The 20585-nt window shown below is 39.4% G+C and overlaps 1 protein-coding gene across 1 annotated transcript in view; it reads right to left on the bottom strand.

The window, feature by feature from the left end:
- Window positions 1-574: 574 nt before the first annotated feature.
- Window positions 575-20585, bottom strand: part of LOC116784964 (spermatogenesis-associated protein 7-like) — a 31382-nt gene continuing 11371 nt past the window's right edge. The window contains exons 4-10 of the mRNA XM_032684048.1: window positions 15754-15875; window positions 13853-14361; window positions 13700-13760; window positions 12424-12488; window positions 11736-11807; window positions 11205-11262; window positions 575-1383 (exon numbers count right to left, since the gene is read on the bottom strand). Coding sequence (XP_032539939.1) covers window positions 1258-1383; window positions 11205-11262; window positions 11736-11807; window positions 12424-12488; window positions 13700-13760; window positions 13853-14361; window positions 15754-15875 — 1013 coding nt within the window. The 3' untranslated portion in view covers window positions 575-1257. The remainder of the gene's footprint in view (window positions 1384-11204; window positions 11263-11735; window positions 11808-12423; window positions 12489-13699; window positions 13761-13852; window positions 14362-15753; window positions 15876-20585) is intronic.

Raw genomic sequence — 20585 nt, 5'->3', positions numbered from 1 at the left:
TGTATGGTTCAAAAGAACAAAATCTTATATGAGCTATCCTTTACTAACTAAGGTTATCTATGGTTGGTGTAGGATCAGTAAACCTTGTGGCTTTTTCTTAAACATCTCAAATTGTTTTTAACTTAAGTATTAGGTAATTAAAACAATCCTTGTGGCACTATGCCTGGAGGCATCTTCCAGAGAGACTGAAAGGGGCCCATCTTAAAGGATGCATTTTATTGCCTCATCTTCTGTCAGGATACTGACAAAGCTGCTTGTAAAAATTAAATTATTTCAGACAGGTTTTATGTGGTGAACTTCTTTAGGGATCATCTGTGGAATCAGCAATTTTTAAAAAAATTAAGTCTAAAGGTAGAAGCAAGTATGTGAAAAGCCACTGGTAGCGGACAACAGAATAAACCCAAACAAAACTGGTATGTTTTATTTATCCCAATCATTGTTTTTCTATTTTAATCTGATGCCTTGAAAAGTGTCCCACTTGGAGAAGAGTGTGGAAAAAACATCTATCTTTAGAAAGCTGTCTAATCTTAACCAGACAAATTTAAACAGCTACGTTATAATGAAAGAAGCGACTATTATCAGTAAAAGAAAGGATTGAGGCTTTAGTCGTTACATATTTTCCTACTTGGCTGCACTTGTGTTTTATAAGTGTTTAGATTTCATTAAGTGTGAAATGTTTGCATTTTGAAAGATTGTAATGCCTGGGTTTTTTTCAGTAACTAGTATGTATTGTGGTACTAGCTAGTCTTAGCTTTTTGACATATGAGCTAATATAGGTTAAGATTTTAAAGAGATCTTAGATTATTGCCTAAATCTCTTGGAAGTGGGACTTAATGTTCTACATCCTCTTGCAAACTGATGAGATTCCAGGTTGCAATTCACATGGGGAAGCTGTATTGAAAACTTAATTTCCAACCTATCTGTATATCAAGCATGCAGAGGAAAAAAATCCAAGAGCTTTATCAGGATTTCTCATGGGATTGTCAACCATCTAATGAATGAAAGGACACTTGTATCTGGCTTTCTATTCTGATTGTGAAAGCCCCTGTAAAAATGTCTTTGGTGCTCTGGTATTGTTCTCAGCATGCTAACCTGGTTGTTGCCATAGTGATACTGTGTTACATCACGGGCAGATGCATTAGGTGGATCTCTTCTTCGTTTTCCTGTTTACCCAAGGTTTACACTGTAATTGGTGTAAAAACTAGTTCACTGTCCCAACTGATTTTGAATGCTCTCTGAAATGCCCAAAATTGTGAGTTAAAAGCACATTGCAGGAATGTTGGCGTCCTTTTGCCATGTCCCCTCACAGCTGATGGAGAGGTGTGGTTGGTTTGTGATGTTCAGCTCTTTCTTCAGGCCTTGAACTATTCTTGTCATTTTTACCTAGTAATGAAAGAAAAACATAAAAGGAGATTTGTTTGTCTGCTGCTTGTCCATGACTATTATTAAGGGCCAACTGCTGTCTCGTGTCAGAATTCAAAATGTTCCCAGGTCATGTCCTGCCCCGACTTCTGGAGTCCTCTTGGCTCAGGGATAATCAGGAGTTCTCCAAACCTTGAGTGCAGAAACAATACAGCAGTGGCAGGGCTCAGATAGCCCTGTGCTTCCTGTGGCACAGCCACAATCTAAATACCATTTGGGTAGAGTTTGTACAAATTTTTTAAAAATTTGTAGGACAAATGCCTTTTATTGAACATGGTCCTGTGCTACTTTCTCAAGCCTCAGCTTCCAGCAGATGCTCTGCACTGCACTGCAGTTCCACCCTTGGGTGCAGTGCTGCCATCACTAATGTCTGCTGGCTCACAGCAGGACCACTCAGAAGGGTCTGAGAGTCCAGTGACAGCCAGTGGGAGGGAGAGATGGAGCTGAAAGAAGAATCACACTCTGGCTATCCAACTTACTAATTTTGTTGATGTGCCCTACAGTTGATATGGTGAACAATCCGCAGTGGTGGACAATCTGAACACTGTACAGTAGGGAAAGCAGTGCCACTCCACGGCCCAGGTGCCAGAGAACACTCCGTACTTGTCCCAGAGCTAGTTTCCTTGTTCCTCCTGTTTGAGATTTCAGCTGTCTAACCCTTAAAATGATTCCATCTCCCTCTGCTTTTGCTGTCTTATCCTAAATAGCCACAAATTACAAAAGGCTGCCAGTAATTTTTTGCAGAAAACAACAATTGAAAACAGCTGTTTGAACTTCTTAACGATGTTGACAAGTGAATGCAAGGTGGACTATGGTGAAAGCAGACTGCAATAGCAGTACTCAAAAGCAATGTGAATTTGCTTTATATATGGACTAGTCTATGCATATTTCTTGTGACAGAAGATGATCTCTGTATGTATATGTGCGTGTGCATGTTCTTTGACACACTTGTAGGCACACGTAAGCACTTATTTCAGTGTAGAGTTCAGAAACTATGGAACTCAGAAAAACAGGATATTGCTATAAAATAGCTAAATCTGCTTAGCTTTTTGCATGATCTTATTTGTCTGCCTGGAAGGTTTTTTTAACAGCAGAAAAATCATGATCTCTATTGACAATTCAGCTGTTGAAACACTTCAGTGAAAGCTCTGATGATAGATGGGTGCACAGAAAAATCAACAGCTTTCTGTATTTTGCTTTTCTGCTACTGTGCTTCATAAATTAGACAGATGAAAGCTTAGTGAGAGTCTGCTCTCTACTAGGCGGTGTTTCAGGGTTCCTTTATTTAGGCAGCCTGCTGAGTACCACATAAAATCAGTGTAAATACACTTGATCTTGTGAAAGAAGATTGACTTTTCATCAAGACTGTGTACCCACATCAGGCTACTGTTTTTTTCTGTTTTAGAGGCAAAACAGGGAAGTGGGAAATTATTAATTGTGCTTGGGGACTTCAATTTCTTTCTTTTCTTTTTTTTTTTTTTAAGTATAGAGAAAGGGAAATGTTCTGTGTTCTTTTGACCCCAAGTTGAAAAATACTCTGTTTTCAGCACTATTGTTGGTATTTAAAGATATGCATGGCTTTAGGCACTGCCTGGCACTGAGGGATGGAAGATTTTAGTTCTCCTGATGGGAGCATAGTTTGGATTAAATTAATTTTAGATTAATTTAATTAACTTGGATTCCAATCATAGAGGCTAAAAGTAGTAAAGGAGATGACCATTTGGATTTTGTTTCTTATCAATATCTTGTGAGCAATTACAGAGGGGAAGAATCTGTTTTGTATTCCTGAATCTTCTACTTGTTCAACTGCTTATTTAACTTGGTTAGCTGCTTTTCTACCTCTCTTTTTATATGAGTGTTTTTTGTCTGGCTTTTCATACTATCTTCAGATCAACAAATCTACTGCTGAGACAGGCAGCTATCCATGAAAGTACTGGTTTATATCAAAGAGTCTAAATAACAATGTCCCATTAACTGCACATCCCCTTACACAGTGTTGCCAGTATGTGTAGGAAGGGTACTAAATTATTTGTTCAGGTGTCTCAATCCCCTTTGCTAACTTCTTTGACAAAGCAGCATGCTTGTGTTGTAATCATCATTTTAATGTGCTAAAATGACATGGGAAAAAATGAAAGGTCAGTAAACCAACCGCAGGGAAGACAATATAGCCTTAAATGCTCTGCCAGAGTTTCTAGAATGTAGGTTAGTTGGCAGATTGAGTTCACATTGTGTTTGGCTACAGCTTAGAACTAAAAACTGGGGAAAATAGCCTTTTCTTTGCTCTAATCCTGATACACACAGTCAACCTAACCTGTTGTAGGACTGGTGCTGGAATAGCTATGTTCCATAGCCAGATAACTGGTAAAGGGTTGTTCCCTGCTCTGATGAAGGCTAGCAAAGGAGAGCAAGCATTAATGAAGATTTTTTTCCCCACTTGTTTCTTATCCCATACCTCTTCGTCAGCAGAGAAAAGCGGGGGATTTTGCAGTCGTTTTAAAGGCAGTTCTCCTGGTTTCAGCCACCACAGTTGCTATTTCTGCATTGCTGTCTAGGGTACGTTGAAAAAAATGTTGATGGGAATGTAAGAGATTGCTGGCTTGCTGTAGCAGGCAGGAGGATTCCACAAATTCACATTGTCCCTGTGGTACGCTGGAGATACTTCTATAAATCCAGTAATACAGCTATGATTATTCTTCTCCTCGCCTCCCAATTAACCAGTACTGCACATATTGTTCCCTGTCAAATATCTTATTTTGTCAGATGCCAGAGAGCAGTGTTGTTCTCTTTTCAAATTGCTGGTTTGATTTCTGGCAGTACTTGATTGCTTTAAAATGTGCTTTCTGCATCCATTTTCCTCAATACTTAATTAACTGGAGAAAACGACTGAAATGAGGTTTCAGTTAAGTAGGTGTTTCACTTTTGTCCCCACTATCTCATTCATTTATTTCCTCTAACTCACTCAAGTAGTCTCAGAGACTTTCTTTTTCCTCTGCAAGAAATTTTGCAGTTCAAATTATCTCTCTTTTAGCTAAACCCTCCTGGAAAATCCCATTCTGGAAAGAAGCACAGAGGCGACTGCAGAAGAGGTGGACTCTGGTAAACTACCCTGGAGCAGAGCTCCATGAAACACACTGCATGAAGTAGCAGCAAATTTGCCTTCTCTTTGTAAGAATAATGTGGAAGACTGCCATATTAAAGCTTAGGACTGCATGTAGTCCAAGGTTATGCCTACTGTGTGCACAGGTTCCTCAGAGGTAAGACACCAACTTGAACATCCAGAATTCATTGGAGCAAAATAGGCCTTTTTTCCATGTTTTTCTGCGACCCTGTGTGGTTTTGTATTTCAGTCTTTAAAAGAGCCAAGAAAATTGTAGCTAAATACGAGTGATCCAGTGTCATCATAATGGGAAAAAGGAAAATGGTGATGAAATCTGCAGTCCATAGTTGGGATTGCAGATAGTTAAGTAAGCAAGCAAACAGTTCACCTAACTTGAAAAATACATGACTAGATTCTCAGTGGCAGATGATTGCAGAATGCACTGAGAGTGCCTGACCAAGTGCCTTGACTTACTCAAGACTGAGAAAATTATTAATATTACCGTAAGAATGAATCAAATGGAAAATGAATTATGGATTACTTAATTAGGATTACTAGAGCATCCTCACTCAACTTTGCTTTATTAGGAGATGATAATCATGACGGCCTTTTTGTTCTGTAGAAGAAGACCTGTGGGTATTCATGACATGGAATGGAGTCTAGAAGCTGTCATAGAGAAGGGGAAAAAAGATGGGCAGACTCTGAGGAACTTACTGGGAAAATTTTAAAACTCTGGTTCAATTTGAAGATCATTACAATGGCCATTCAATCTTAAGCACTTTAACAGAAAATTAGTTGCTCTTGTTGAAACTTATTAAAGACAATGTACACTCTCCATGAGCTGGAAACACATAATGTCCAGTGCTACAAAAGAAATCACTTTTGTAGCTCAGTATATCAGTGTTCAGAAAATACGGAGCAATACAAGCTCCTTGTGATAGGGATCCAATGGATTCCTCTGTGCACACGTGTCAAACTGACTGATAAGATTTGCAATCTTCAGTATCTTATTCTTTTGAGAAGTTTATGGCCATGATAGACATTAAGAAATACCCAAGAATAATGAAAAGAGCAACTTTAAAACCTATTCTATGGCTCTAAAAGGGTTCTTACAATAATTTCTGGACTAATACAAAAGTTACTAAAACCTATTCCCAAGGCTACTCTTTGTAAATATTACAAGGTAATTTTTTATCTCTGTGTTCTGTTTTGCTGAGTTGACTGCTAAGGTGAACCTTCAACAAAAGGGAAAAATCCAGTACAGCAGCCAAGGCTATGGAAGGCTGTGAGGACTGTGAGAGTTTGTGGCCAGGCCTGCACAGTGCTGAGCCAGCAGATTCAATCCTGTGTTGTAACTATCAGTTAACCGTGTTGTAACTATGAAAGTTTCCCCTCTAGATCTCATTTTGAAGCTTGGTGACATATAACTAAATCATAGTTTGGGGTTAGGCTTGGTTTTAGTGGCTGAAGTAATCAAAGCTGTCAGTTATGCAGATGTGAAGAGTCTACTGTACACATGTCTACCGGTAGTGAGATGGACCATGTTTACATGATACTCATCCAATTTTCCAGTTGTCTCCATGTATGGAAACTCTGGTTTCCATAGGCAGATACCCGTGTACTTGAAGAAACGGGTATTTGCCACTGCAAGTACACCTCTGAATGTGCATATGAAACGGGGAGAGCTACACAGTATATACGGCCAGAGCAGGCAGTGAAATTAGTACATCCAATTGAAAATCAGAAGAATTTTAAGAAACTGAAATTAAACTGGAATTCTAAAAAATATGCTGGAATTCTAAAAAATATTAGTCATACCGCTTTTCCAAAATAGAAGATTCCTACTTTAAGTCCCATGCTGAAGAGAACTTGTTTCACAGGACACTTCCCTTTCTGCCTGTGATGGGGCCAACGGGTTAGTATTGGTTTGGAAGAAAGTTTCCACATACCAGATCACTGACCTTTTCTGTTGTGAGAAGAATAAACTTGGGTCCTGTGCTCATCTCAGAGCAGTCATTTTCATTTTTACTGGTTTACTTTTAAGACTTTCCCATGTGCAGTATCTAATTACGGTACATTACAAAATTCTGTATATAAATGGTAGCAGTGCACAGAGCTGAAAGGGACTGTTAGTAAGTTGCTTATTCACTTTGATGATTAAGCCACTAATTATTGCATTAGCATCCCAAACCACACTTGTTTCTGATGTACCTCCTCCTAAAGCAGCCCCACGAGACATGATGGGCTTCTTCCCTTGAAGAAGGGAAGGGCAAAGAACATGTAGGAGATAGTGCCAGGGATTAAGCCGAGGTTGCTTTCTCCTGTGTCTGCTTCAGTGTGACTCAAGATAGTGCTGGGGTGTGGCACACCAAAAAAGGATTTTTTGGCCTTAGAAATGTTAAAATAGACCTTTCAACTAAGGGCTATGAAAGACCCTATGACACCTCCTGCCAGGTCTTATCGCTGAGGCTATACTCACACAGTAATCAAAGGAAATAATTTTGTTTGGTTAAATAAAATGGGCTTTCAGCTTCCACACCACTATGGTGTTCAGCTGCCTGTGCTGTTCTGTGTTCCTGTCCTGAAATATTTGGTAACACTGCTGGATGCCATTTATCAGCTGTCTTCCATCTTCCCCTCACCTTAGATAAAACTTTTGGTGTCGTTACACTGTACTGTTTTAAGCATGAACACTTTATGATCCTCCTAGAACAAAGACATAAACCAAGTGTAAGATACTACTTTGTGTCTTCAGAAACTTTTAGCTTTACGTGATAAAATTCCAGGAAATAAATTAGTTGAACCGGTTTGCTCATTGGAAGATTGATGGGCACTGGATCCCTCACCCCTTCAGGTACTGTTTAGTTTCCCATCAATTTCCTGAAATTATTCACTTGCAGACCCATTTCAGTGGCTATTTCAAGCCCAGGAGGGACACTTTTTCCACTTTCCTGGATTACAAGAGCTACTCTTTTACCTGTACCTCTTAGCAAGAACCAACAATTTTTTCTCTTCTCAAGGAAATATTTTTCATTGAATTGATGGCTTCTTGAACAGTATCTGAGTATGGATCAGTTTCTGTAGCAGAAATGTCCTCCTTGCACTTCTAAGTTATAAAATGGCCTGATGTTGGATTTGAGCAAGTGGCTAGATAAAAAAAACCCCAACTTTCACAAGTTTTCCTGAGTGGAGACCATTTCAGTACTACAGAAAAGGGGGGAACCTCTTTGCTCTGTGAAAATTTGTTAGACAAACTCTCCAGTTCCTCAATTAGTGTGCTAATTAATTGTAGTTCTAAAACATAAAAGAATGTTTGAACATCCAGGGCTGGGCAGGTGAAAAGAAGCCTCAGCTGAAGATTTATAAGTAGACCACTGAATGCAGCTTGCAGAGGTAGTGAAACAGCGCAAACAGGAGAAATAAATCTTGGTGGAAGGACTGGTGCATGCTTTCTCCTGGACATGCTATTTGAAATTGCATGTTCTGAAGCAAAAAAAAAAAAAATTAAAAATTGTTCCTCTGACACCTTGATGAATCAGATTGAAAATTACCTTGGGCTGGAGTCCAGTGATAGAACTGCCCTCTGTGCCCCACTTTACACCAATAATTATACTGTGCAGGTATGTAGAGAACAGCATCTAAGGTGAAGATGCCAGTCATTTAAAAAGGCTCTTATCTTTGAGGCACTGTCTTTCTTTCCTCCATCCTATATTCTTTCTTCACTCTCTACTTCTTTGCTATGCATTTATCTATTTTTTCCCCAACAGAATTAGGCAATTAATTGCGTTGTTCTTTCCCCTTTTCACTGTGTAATATCCCATTGAATGTGTAACCTTCTCCTTGGAAGAGCAGTGGTGCTATTCTCTTTCTCAAAGCTGGAGAAGAGACTGTAGGTACTAAAGCCATGAATCCCCTGGTAAGGGGAGGATTGCTTGGCTGTGATGTGGGGCCAAACATGGATGGTGGGTCAAGCCATGCATTTGGATGGGTTTAAGCATCCTCATGATGTACAAACTGGCAGTAGACCAAAGTGGAGGTTGTTTTAGGGAACAGATCTCAGACACTGTGCTGGAGCAAATGCCAGCAGGAACTTGGAGAGGGGTGTGTTGGTTTTGGATGGTAAGCACACAGAAGAGCAGAGTCCAGAGAAGGAAGTACCCAAATAACCAGTTGGCAGGTATCCAGGTTGGGTAAAAAAAGACACTGCAAAGACCTTGACAGATGTTTCCATCTTGTTATTTTGTCTGTCTGGTCCAGAAAACAGTGATAGTAAACAAAAAGAGTTTGGTTTGAAGACAACAAATGAAAAGGGAAAAAAATATTTTTGTAGGACAAAAGTCCACTCGCTGTGGAATTCATTTCCATCCACTGGCCAATTCACTTTTAAAAGCCTGAAAGCAATTCAGCTTCCATTACTTCTCTTGTGGGAACTATGCCTGTTCTAATAAATGTCACTGCTCACAAGCTTCTCCTGTGTAAGATATGTTTACACTTCTCATTTAATCTTTTCAGAAAACAATTCTTTCTCCTGTGTGCTGTGTTCTAATACAGAGAGGCAGTTTGGTTCTTTTTCCTTTCATCATTGCATGGCTAAACATGCAAAAATCTTTAAATCAATTATTGGCCAATTACTTTTATTCCTCTTTTTCGAGTTTCTTTAAAGTCTTCAGTTAGTATTTTTAGAGGGGGAAACACCAGGCTTAAGCTCTACTCAGAACATTCCTAGATATCAAACATTTTGCAGTAGGACATAGTATAATCTGCTACTGTTTACAAACTCCTCCTTCTGGAAGGAACCATGTACCTTCAATTTTCTATTAAAGGTTTCTCAGCTCTATCTCTAAGGCAACAGTTGACCTTACAAATATGCTCAGCAACCTCTAGTCAAATGTAAACTACATATCCTCTCAAACTGAGGTGCAGTTGCTGATTTTTTTCCCACAAACCAACTTAAATTGCAGCTCAGGTCATTCCTCAAACACTTTTTCACCTACTGACTGTCATTCAGTCCGGCAACTAAACAGTTACCAAAACACCATTTCTCCCCTAATTGTAGCACTTTGAAAGACAAAATAACATTCTGCATTCTAATTATTTTATAATTCCTCTTATTGTTATTTATTCAATGTGCAAATCATGCGTGTAACTCCCACATGCCTAGTGTTAAAGAAAATACAATACTAAATGCTTACAAATTTGCAGGAACAAATAGGCAAAGGTAGCTCATTTAAAAGCCACACTATGCCAGTCCCTCAGAAATGTTCCCACCTGAATCTGCTGAACTTGTATGAGCTTTAGAGTGCATGTCCAAGCCCTTGACCATGAATTCTTTGGGTCATCAGACTCAATGATAAGCCTTTTTGTATAGAGGCCTTTAAAGTCTGATCTAGAGGAGGACTGGAGCATCAAATCCCTCTCAAGGCTGGAATTAGCAGTCTTACTCCCTGTGGGAGACAGGAGAAGTGTTGGATGAAAGAGCCCCATGACCCAAGCCCTGTGCACTGGGCAGGGACCCCTCAACAAGCAGCTGGCAGGCAATGCAAGTGGAAGGCTGTGACTGAACTCTCGCACTCTCTGTGGAGCTCACAGTTCTGCTGCAGGCCCTTAGGAAAGTGTTTTTATTTCATTTTCCTTCCTTTAATACAGAGATTTTAAAGAAGAAGGAATTCATATTATCAGTTATTGGGAAGGAGGAAAATCCAGTGCCTTTTAAATGAGTGCTGCAACCTCAGTTTGCAGTGCTGGTGTCTCCCGTTTTGCTCCTACTATCTAACCTAGAGGAATTAGTTCACAAGCCCAGCTGAGTTATCTGCTCAGGAGGTAGAGTGTTGGATTTGGGTTTCCTCACTCTGGGGAAGGCATTGGAAGAAGCTGCCTACCCCATTTCATGGCCAAATGCTTCAACCAATCTGGGATAACAGCAAAGATAAAGATAATGACAACACCACTAATGCCACCTTCTCTGTGAATGATTTTTAAAAGGAAAACAGTGTGTTCCTTACAATTTTTCAAAGAGCAGTTATAAGCCCCGCTCCCAGGAGATGGCTCTAAACCCTGGATTAAAACGGGCAAAGTTGCTTCCACTCATCCTAGATAAGATGCCAGACTTGCAGAGGAGAGAGACAGACTGTGTGTGTATATTTGTGCCTGGCATTTCCTCTTACCCCTTCACAGGCCTCTTCCCTCTCAGCATGGGAGATGTTCAGATAAGCATTTTGAGGTGTATAGTTCTCAGTAGGCATCACATGGGGAGACTTCATATTGGACTTAGAGTATTAAGTGGTGACCAAACTCCTAAACACAAGCTATTGAAACACAAGGTCTTCTTACTTGATCACAGCCTGCAAGCCTCTCTTGCTCCAAAAAATGGCAGTCATAGCAAAAAAGTGCAGCAACAAGCATTCTTCATGAACAGGTTTTGTGTAATGACAGCCATTCTGCATGCTAACTACATTACCTGTCTTTTAGAAAACTTATTAGAGTAATACACAAAAATGTACAGAAAAATCTCTTTACCAGTGCTCCATGGAAAACACCCTTACTGATGCTTTTGCAGAGGGAGTTTCTTCTTGCCTTTTATTAAATTGCATACTAGTTGATCTGCCATAAATTGTTGCTCAGCACTGATATACAACATTTCTACTGGAGATGACAGAAGATTTAATACTAGACATATTTTGCTCACCTCATCAAGGTTATACCTCTTACTTTTAATGTGCATTTGAAATACATCTTCTAATGCCCTTTAAAGAAAAAAAAAAAAGAGGAACGTCAGTGCAAAAAATCCAATGGTTCAAAGGCTGTAAACTTTTAAAATGAAAAATAGCAACTCAGCCTGTCTTTAAGATCGCTTAAAATGCATCCCAGCTTTTCACTTTTGCTCCATCCCCTCCCTATCCCTACTGTACCTGTAAGTAACTAAAATATTAAGGATTTTAAGGTTGTTGGATATTGTCATTTCAAGAGCACACAGTTTGGAAGGAACGATGCTAGGGACAGACTTTCATGTATATAATTCCAATTTCTTCTTCCACATTTAATAAAAATGTAAGAGTATTGGTCCTCTCCATCACAGGGTAGTAGTTCTCTGTATTTAAGGTGGGGCCTAAGTCTTTACACTTTTCTCTCATTAAAACCACCAGTTCTTTACACTGATCGGATAATTGGTCAAAATTTTGTTACTCAAAGGAATAAATATGAAAGGTAAAGCACTTACTCTCTGTTATAACAACTTCTAATCAAAATATCATCAGTGAGATCTTGAAGAAAGCGAAGATACTCTTCTTCTCTATACAAATACAGAAGTTGTCAGCATCTTTCTCTAACATACACTGAATGCAAGTAAGGTTTACAATACCATTCAAAGAAGCAGAAGTTTTAGAGTAATTAAACTAGCTCAAATAAAGAGTTTTGCCAACCTATCCAAAAGTGATGAATCTGTTAACTAGTCTGCATTTTTTTACTATTCAGGTTTATAAGTTTTAAAATGACCAATTTTGACAGCTCTGTTGGTCAACTCCCAGTTACTTTAATCCATTAATTTAATTAAAGAAGAATATCTATGCCTTTTGTGAATAAACAGTTAAAAATAGTTCCAATTAACAAAGTGTAGGTATCAGAAGATAAATTACTATTAATATTGTTTATTTATTATTTGTCCTTACCATATTTATTTTGCCTACAGTAAGAGGAGTGGCGTGACTAAGAAAAAGTCTTCCAACTTTCTGATTTCCCAAGGAAGTAACTGAATCTCACATTCCCAGTAGAGTCCCTCTACTCACTGCGTACAGCTATTGGTAATTGGCTCTCATGCCTTGTTTTCAATTTTCCACCAAACTCCTACTTTAATATTTTGATATGAAACTTAGAAACAGTTAAAAGTGACAAACAAATATTTAACTTACTTTTCTTCAAGTTGTAATCCTGAAAAAAGTGGCATTTCAGAATTTTGAATCCACAATTCACGGTTCTGCCACAAAAAGGAAAAGGAGGTAAATGTAGATAATTTGTTTAATTATCTTTGTATTAACATTATGCATTTCCATTCAGACTACCCCGGGAAATGATCTGATTTCACAACATATCAAAATCCCAACAACATCACATGGCAGCTCATGTGAAATAAACATCTTGAGAGTCAATCACTCACATAAATAATGAACAAGTATTATTATTAGGTTCAGTCGTGAGAACGAACTTGTCCATTTCCGGGAATGGAAATAAGTTTGTACAATCTGAGAGAAATCATACAAATGCTATGAAGGAAATAAGAAATTTTGACAAAATTGAAAATCTTTGCGGAAATGCAAAATACGTTTGTATCTTTGAAAGAGGACTTAGAAAATCAGATTGATACCAAAATTATCTTTTGCTGTGGCTCATCAAATGAGGATAGGAGCTTCTCTTGATAATATTGTTAAATGAAGATTTGGGTGGTTTCGAGCAAGGAATCAAATAGTACTATCTGGCATAGGGCTATCACAAATCATGTCTGTGGTGCCTTGGCAGAGCTGTGTAGAAATTCAACATGGATTCTGTAAAGGGGTGTGCAGGCCAAGGAATCATACAAAATTTCTCTATCTTCAGCTATTGCCTTAGTTACTGTTAAGCAGCCCTTATTTTTAAGAGCACTAAATTAATGAAATCAATGCACCATTCATCTCAAAAATCCAGATGACTAATGGAGTACAACTTCCAGACAAAGTCTTGTACAAATACTACAGTAGTGACCACAGACTGAGAGAATAGCACTTTGTCTGGATATTTACGGGCTCCAAGTTATTATTTGTATGGACTCAAAGGCTGTAAACCAACCAAAAAGTAAGAGGTCAGTCAAGTAGGAAAGAGCTCTGCTTTCAGAAGATTAGATTTGTGTTGGGATACAGTGTTTTTCATATTGCATAATGCCTCATTTATGTTTATCAGAGAGCCCAGTTATTCTAGCTGTTCCTATTTTATTCACAGTGTCTGTTGACCCTATCTAGCCCTGCATGATAAGTTTCTCAATTGCAATCTTAGTCAATTCTCATAAGATGATTCAATTTTTTGGTTTTGCTCTTAACATATATTCCCCAAAGCCAATGAATCCATTATCCATTTCATTCCACATAACCAGGACACTTTCGTGTATGAACAGTATGCTTCACTCTTTTTACTTTGTAACACACTGAGTACACTAACCTCAACAGGCTGCTGAGAGAAGTGAACAGAATGGGGTGTCACGTGTGAATCTTCTAAAAATCTGAAAGATTAAAAGCATGGTGAGAAACAGTTATGATTCAAATGAGGTGTTTGAAAGCAGAATTACTTAACTTTTAGCACTGATATAAGTACCTGTGCAACTCGCTTTCCTTTTTGTTATTGATGTCTGATGATTTAAATGGTGGTCTGCTAGGGGAGGAGCTCCTTTTTCTTGAAGGAGGATTATAATACCTATACTTCACAAGAAAAGATTGATGTGATGTCTTTAGGATCCGAGGGCTAAAACACTGCTTCTTTTCTGTAAAGTAGGCTGAATGTCTGTCAAGGAGGTCCCCAGAGTATGTTTTATGAACAGAGTTTTGAAATGCCTTCTTCATGTTGCGACTGCCCAAATGCATGCGAGATCGCAGAAGCAGTGAAGCAGATGATCTGTCTGTGCTGGAGTTATGAACAGGAGTCTGAGACAAAGCACATGGAGTACTATTTGGGATAGACCTTCTTGCAGCAGAAGCTGGCATCAGAGTCCTTGAAGTGAACTTCTGAAATGATACAGAGGGGGGCTGCTCTCTCTTTGTTCCGGAAGAGTTGTTCCAACCAGATGTCAAATATGGGTGACCATTTTCCAACAGTGACCACCTCATCTGTAAGTTAAAGAATAAAACTGACAGAAAAAATCACAAAAGAATTCACTGAAGACAGTGTCTCCTACAAATTAATTCACACAGGAGGAATTTCAAGAAACAGTTTTCAAACTGAGACAGTTGGTTTTAAGCGGTCTAAACGATTTATTTTGTTTTGGGAACTGCGGTTAGGAGTAAAGAAAACCTGCCACTGTGCTTGAGCTAGTTAACCAGTCCTCTTCCTAGTTTCTTTTCCTTTCCTCCTCTTTACAAGGTTGAGATTTCTAATGACAAATAGTCTTGTGAAATTACAGAAATCCCATTTTGATTGTCAGGGCTCACAGAGGGAGAACAGGACATTTTTTTCTGCCTTGCACATTGTGTGTTCCCTTCTATTAAATTCATGACTCAGTGTCAGTCTCACGGTCCTTCTTCAATGGCATCTTCTATTCTCTGTGTGTGTGTGCCTGTGCAGGTGTGAGCATGGCTCCATCCCATGAGTTTGAAGTCAAACAGAGCCACTGTTTTCCTCACAAATACCTTAGGTGAAATTGTGGCCTACCATTTTGATATTTATCTCACTGAGAGCAAGATTTTACAAATCAAAATAATGCGCATTTGAATTGGATGACATTGTTTATTAACAGTATAATTTGTAATCTAGTGGTAAACCAGTCTAAATATAGTCTGCTGAGGAATTTTTGTCCCAGAGAGACTCTGGGCTATGGTAGAATGAAACGTTTTGCAAGAATTTGTATAGTGAGGTGGTCCACTGGTAGAATTTGGTGAAGAAAGGTCTACTCTCACTAGTATAAGGTTGTACAGTTTCTGGTATCTAGCAGAATACATAGAATTAGGAATACCTACTTCAGGGTATTGCTTTTATCAGTAAATAACATTCTGAAATTCAGAGGATACTGTAAAACAACGTAAAGTTATTGTATTGCATTCAGTAGCAATAAAAAAAAAAACATTGGGATTTCATTCTCTTGCAAATATTGTGTACAGAAATCATCCTAATAAGAATGTTGTCACACAAAACAGCAAATCATTTCAGTAAATTCACTCAATGAAGGTTTTTTCCTGGGCTCCCACGTAATACTCTGGCCTTGTGAGTGTCATGCGTACATGACACTTTCAGAGCAGGGACACATTTTAGTCATGTACACGTAGTCATAACATGAGTATCTGTCATTGTAGGCCATGAAGGGATTGCAACAGTGCCATGGGAGGACAGCTGCCACTTGGCAAGACTGAGAGTCAAATATTATCTCTGCTTCACTAGACTATAAAAAGCCACATTGAATAAACCCGCATGAAACTTATGTTACAGGCACTTCCCAGCACCACAGAGTACAGCTAATTAAGGGGAAAATGGTCTTATTCATGTGACTCAGCACTACCAGCACATACCTTCTGCTGGCTTGGAGAAACACTTCTGGAGTTGAATGGTGTGGCAGGAAGACTCCATACAAGATCCTTCTTATATTTTTCAAGGGTTTGAATTAGTCTGTCTCTTTTCTGTTGATCCTTGTCTGTACATGCAAATATGAAAAAAACAACCCTTTCCAGTTTAATCAATGATCAAGTCACAGAGTATCACTCTTCATTCTTCTTTTTACCAGTAAAAACTATTCTGTGTCCTCCTCTTAATACCAAGTAGCAGACAGAGAATGCAATCATACTACTTTTTACATTTGGCTCTTGCTGATTCCATGCTCAGCACACATCTGAATTTGAAATCAGTGTGAGCCAGGACTCCATTCCATCACTCACACAGTAAGTAATGAGCTATTGGAGGGATAAAAGAGCATGGCAGTGTTCTGTTTCCACCCCTTGCACATTCTTTCCCTTATCCTAGAAAGAAGCTGAGGCAGGTAAAACAGAAGAGCTGAGGCAGTCGAGTGAGAATTCAAGTCTACATACAAAGAGTTGGGTGACCAAAGTCAGGCTGCCACTGTGTTCTGTGCAGACTGCAATGTCAAGAAAGTCTGCTTTCTGTATTGGTTAAACTCAGGCTGAGAAGAGTAGGGTGACACTTCTGCTAGCCCCTGACACACTAAAAGAACAGAACAGGCTTAGTCTTTTGGAACTGGGACAAAAGAAGTGGTGGATAACCCATCCCCAAAGTGTTCAAGGCCAAGTTGGATGGGACTCTGAGTAACTTGGTCTATCGGAAAGTGTCCCTGCCCATGATAGGGGGATTGGAACTAGATGATCTTTAAGGTCTCCTCCAATCCAACCCATTCGTGATTCTATGATCTTCTGATCTTCCTGAAAATATGCAAGTGAGAGAAGAAATAAGAACACCTATTCTTTTAAGCATTATTGCTATATAGGATATTACACAATTTAATATGGAATTTATTATATATTATGTATTGTAAAATAATAATAATAAAACACCGAGATAAGAAGGGGAAATGAATTACCCAAGACCACAGAAGCCCACAGGGGCATATTCATGTATGATGCAAAGCATTTCGCAATTTTCCAGCTTTTGACAGAATCTTACTTTTAGCAATGCAAATAGGGATGATGCATGATCAAAATTTTCAACTCTTTTACCTGTCGCGTTCCTTCCATACACAGCTCTGAGAAAAAGGATATGAATTTTGATGTGCAACAACAACACATTTCTCTTTGTAGATAGTGTTTAAAAAATAATAGCCCCTGCAGTTCTACCTGAAACTAAGGACTCACACACAAAATATCATAAAGTGGGGTCCACTGAGGTCCCGCCAGCTGCATATGGCTCTTTTGAATTGAAAATGTAGCTCTGTCATAATTTCCTTGCTCTATGGAAGTCTGACATGTGGTAGCACATGTCAATACTGCCAGGCAGGCCAGCAGGGAACTGTGCTCTGCTCCTTCCCGTGTGGGTACAGCTGCAGAGACTCCTCAAATATGTAATTCTAGAGGGCTGGAAAAGCTTCAGGAGGGCTGTTGAAATATGACTTCTGGTAGTGTGATGATACTTTGATTAATACTGACTTACTCCTGACAAAATGCACAACTGGCTCATGATTAGCCCAGGGCCCCCTTACACTGCTATTTGAACAATAGACTAGAACTTACAATGTGCTGCAGATTTTTTGCTAATAAGAAGCAACAACTCCTCCTCTGAAGTGGTGTAATTGCAGGACATCACATTAGTAACATCACAGAATAATGCTTGAAACCCGGCAAAACAGCATTTACTAATGAGGGTTTTTTTTGAAGGGGGAGATGCATTAAGCTGTATTTAGTATTGCACATTTCTGCATTAACAGAAGGGTTACAGAGTTTTTGATAGTCTTAAAATACTATTTATTTTGGACAAGAAACAGCTGAAACTTTTTTTAAAGAAACCAAGACGCTTATTTGCTGCACTAAATGGTTGTCTCCTCCGAAGTTTGTGAGGGGTCTTGCATGGGGCATGCCACATCTTGATAATTCCCCTCTAAGGTGGCCTCAAGTCTGTGTCCTATTCATTGAAAAAAACATATTTCACTAACAGCTAAAACCAGTATATAGTCTCCTGAGGCATGTAATCTGGCTTTCCAGTCTTGCATAGACATGAGTTCATAGCATCATCCTATTAAGAAAAACATGTTGACAATGCTAAATCCTATTTGGATGACTGGGAAGCAGGATTATACAACTCACTGGAACAAATAACAAAATGTACTTGCTCAATCGTGTTCATACAGAGATTAATACCTTCCCCATTTATCTAGGTTTGCATGGTGCCCAATCCAAGTACTCCCCCATTCTGATTAAAGACTTTGCATTTTCCAGCCATACGAAAAATAACAGACAAGGCAGCTTGATGTGGTGTCTGTGCAACAATGCCACCGAGTCAGGATATCAGGCTTCTTTCATGACAGTGCCAATGACTTGGGAAGCCCTGAGGAAAAGTGATGTCCATGCCTCTCTGCCCTTCTCTCTGTCCACAGGTGAGGCAGGACAACAACTGTCTATCCAAGGCATGGCAGAGCCTTCAGCAAGCCTTGCCAAGGACAAGAAAATAAAATGTTCCAGGTCAAAGAGCCACAGCTTTTAAACAGCCTTTGTCTAGTATTTCACTGATATTTTTACTATAAATATGGGTTATAAACATGCCACATGGCAGTAAGCCTATTCAAATAAGTACTATTCCACTCCATTATAGTTTCATGTTTTGAGTAGTTAGCAAAAGCTCCTGGGCTGAATGTCTCATACCAACTCTCCTTCCCCTTACCTAACAGATGCCTGGTTTCACTGACTGTTGGGTTTTGCTGTGCCACAGCCAGGTGAGACTGTCTGAAGGGTCTTGCAGCACATCTTGGTTTGCTGACATGTCTGCTAAGGGATATATTTCACCATCTTCTAGCCCTGCTCTCTCCAGTTTCTCTTTTTTCTCACTACTGTTTTTCTCATTCATGTTTTCCTCTATGCCCCCTGTAAGATAAAACATAGGTAGGTATTCTTCCCAAGCATGCAAAGGCAGTGGAAGGATTAAAGAAAAGGTTTATTTCAGATGCAAGGATCACTTTTTTATGATGTGGCACAGCACACTGGGACTTCGGGGGCAAAAGGTGAGGCCCCACTCCCTCAGGGCCCCTTTATCCTCTCTGTTTCTCTCCTGTCTTCCCAAGACCTCTGTGCACGTCTTTTAGGACTCCCTCTCTCACATATCAGAGAGAGAGGCTGAGAACTTCTCTTGCCATGCGGGGTGGGGAAAGCACTGAAACTGTCTTTAAGAAAGAGTTACCACTTAGGCAGAAAGGCTTCCTGGAGAAAACTGAGTTCCTAAGTTTCCATTACAAATTTTTCTGAAATTGTACCTATTCCTATACCCATTCTCATGATTCCAGGGCTCCTGACTCTCACCTGGTCCCAATACTCACAGCATGTAGTGCTTCTGGCTGCTTCCTTTCCAAGGCCTCTCCTCTCCTGCACTTCTTTCCCTAACGTGACCTCTCCCCAGAATCACCTGGCATGCTCCCCATGCATGAATGAAGGGGCTAAGAGTGGGAGTCATTCCTGAATTTTCAGGTCACATTCATGGCTCTCACACATACTCCTTGCAGTTCTGTTTGACAGGCAGCTGTGACCACACCACAGAGAGCAGCCTGGCCCAGCCACATGGACTGCTCATTGTTAAGAGCTACACAAGGAGAAAAAAAATCACCTGACCATTCTGTCATTGTCCAAACGCTTTTTAATAACAACTAGAAATGACCAAGGGACAAAACAGAAAATAAAATGCAAACTTTGCATGATAGCTGTCTGAGCTTTTTTCTTTTTCTTTTAGAAAAGCAAAAACTAGCCCTCCCTTGCCTTTATATCTCATATCTTAGCTGAAGTGTTTAAAACTGGCTGCAGTTTACGGTTAAAACCATAGCTGGGAATAATTACTTGGGGGGGGGGAAGTGGCAAGGTTTGACCTATAAAAGCATATAATGATTCAGTGTCAACTGAATCCTCTCAGGACATGATTATTTTTATTCCTGCAGCAGCCAGTATCTCTTGACTACCTTTTTGATGCTTCCCAGGGAATAGAATCATGTGGTGTGGCCAGTGCGGCAGTTATGTAGGCAAATGTGTTCAAGAGCCTTTCTGTTAAACTCGTTTATTTGCTAATTTATCGTCCTGTCTACTGTGTCAGGAATTAATTTGTCAGTGTTATAGTACAATTGCACTGATACTTGTACTGGTATCTGATAGTTGTCAATGTGACAGAAGTACAGAAAATAAAAGGGATTTAGTTGTAATCTGGTTCCTGTAAAACACAGGAAGATCAGATACAATAGCCCTCACTCTGTTTTCCTGGCAGTTCTTGTTGCTTGACATTTGATAAAACATCTTGTCTCTCCTGTGCTGCTGTGTCAAAGTCTCGTGTACAAAATGAGCAAACACAAATTTACTCGACGTAGTAGAAGCAGTTTAGCAGATCATATTGGCCAACCCAAATCAAAAACTAAAAAACTTTTTCTTTTTTTTTTCCCTGGTGCCTTTCAGTTCTACTCATCTTTATCTTAAGTAGGAAGAACAATCAGCAAACACCTTAGTCTGCTTCCACAGTTGCCTCCTAAAAACAGAAGGCTATTTTCAGGTCTAAGACAGAACATTATGGCCCAAGTATGAACATGGGATATAAAGCTGGAACAGGCTTCCCCAAAGTTGTTTACCAGATGTTACAAAACTCAGTGATTATAGTTAGAAATAAAATCCACACCTTGGCTCTTGCCTTCATTTTTGGCTCAGAGTGGGAGTTCTGG

Source organism: Chiroxiphia lanceolata, chromosome 3 (assembly GCF_009829145.1).
Source record: "Chiroxiphia lanceolata isolate bChiLan1 chromosome 3, bChiLan1.pri, whole genome shotgun sequence".
NCBI lineage: Eukaryota > Metazoa > Chordata > Aves > Passeriformes > Pipridae > Chiroxiphia > Chiroxiphia lanceolata.
The sequence above is the reverse complement of the archived record's forward strand: the minus strand, read 5'-3'. Positions and strand labels throughout refer to the sequence as shown.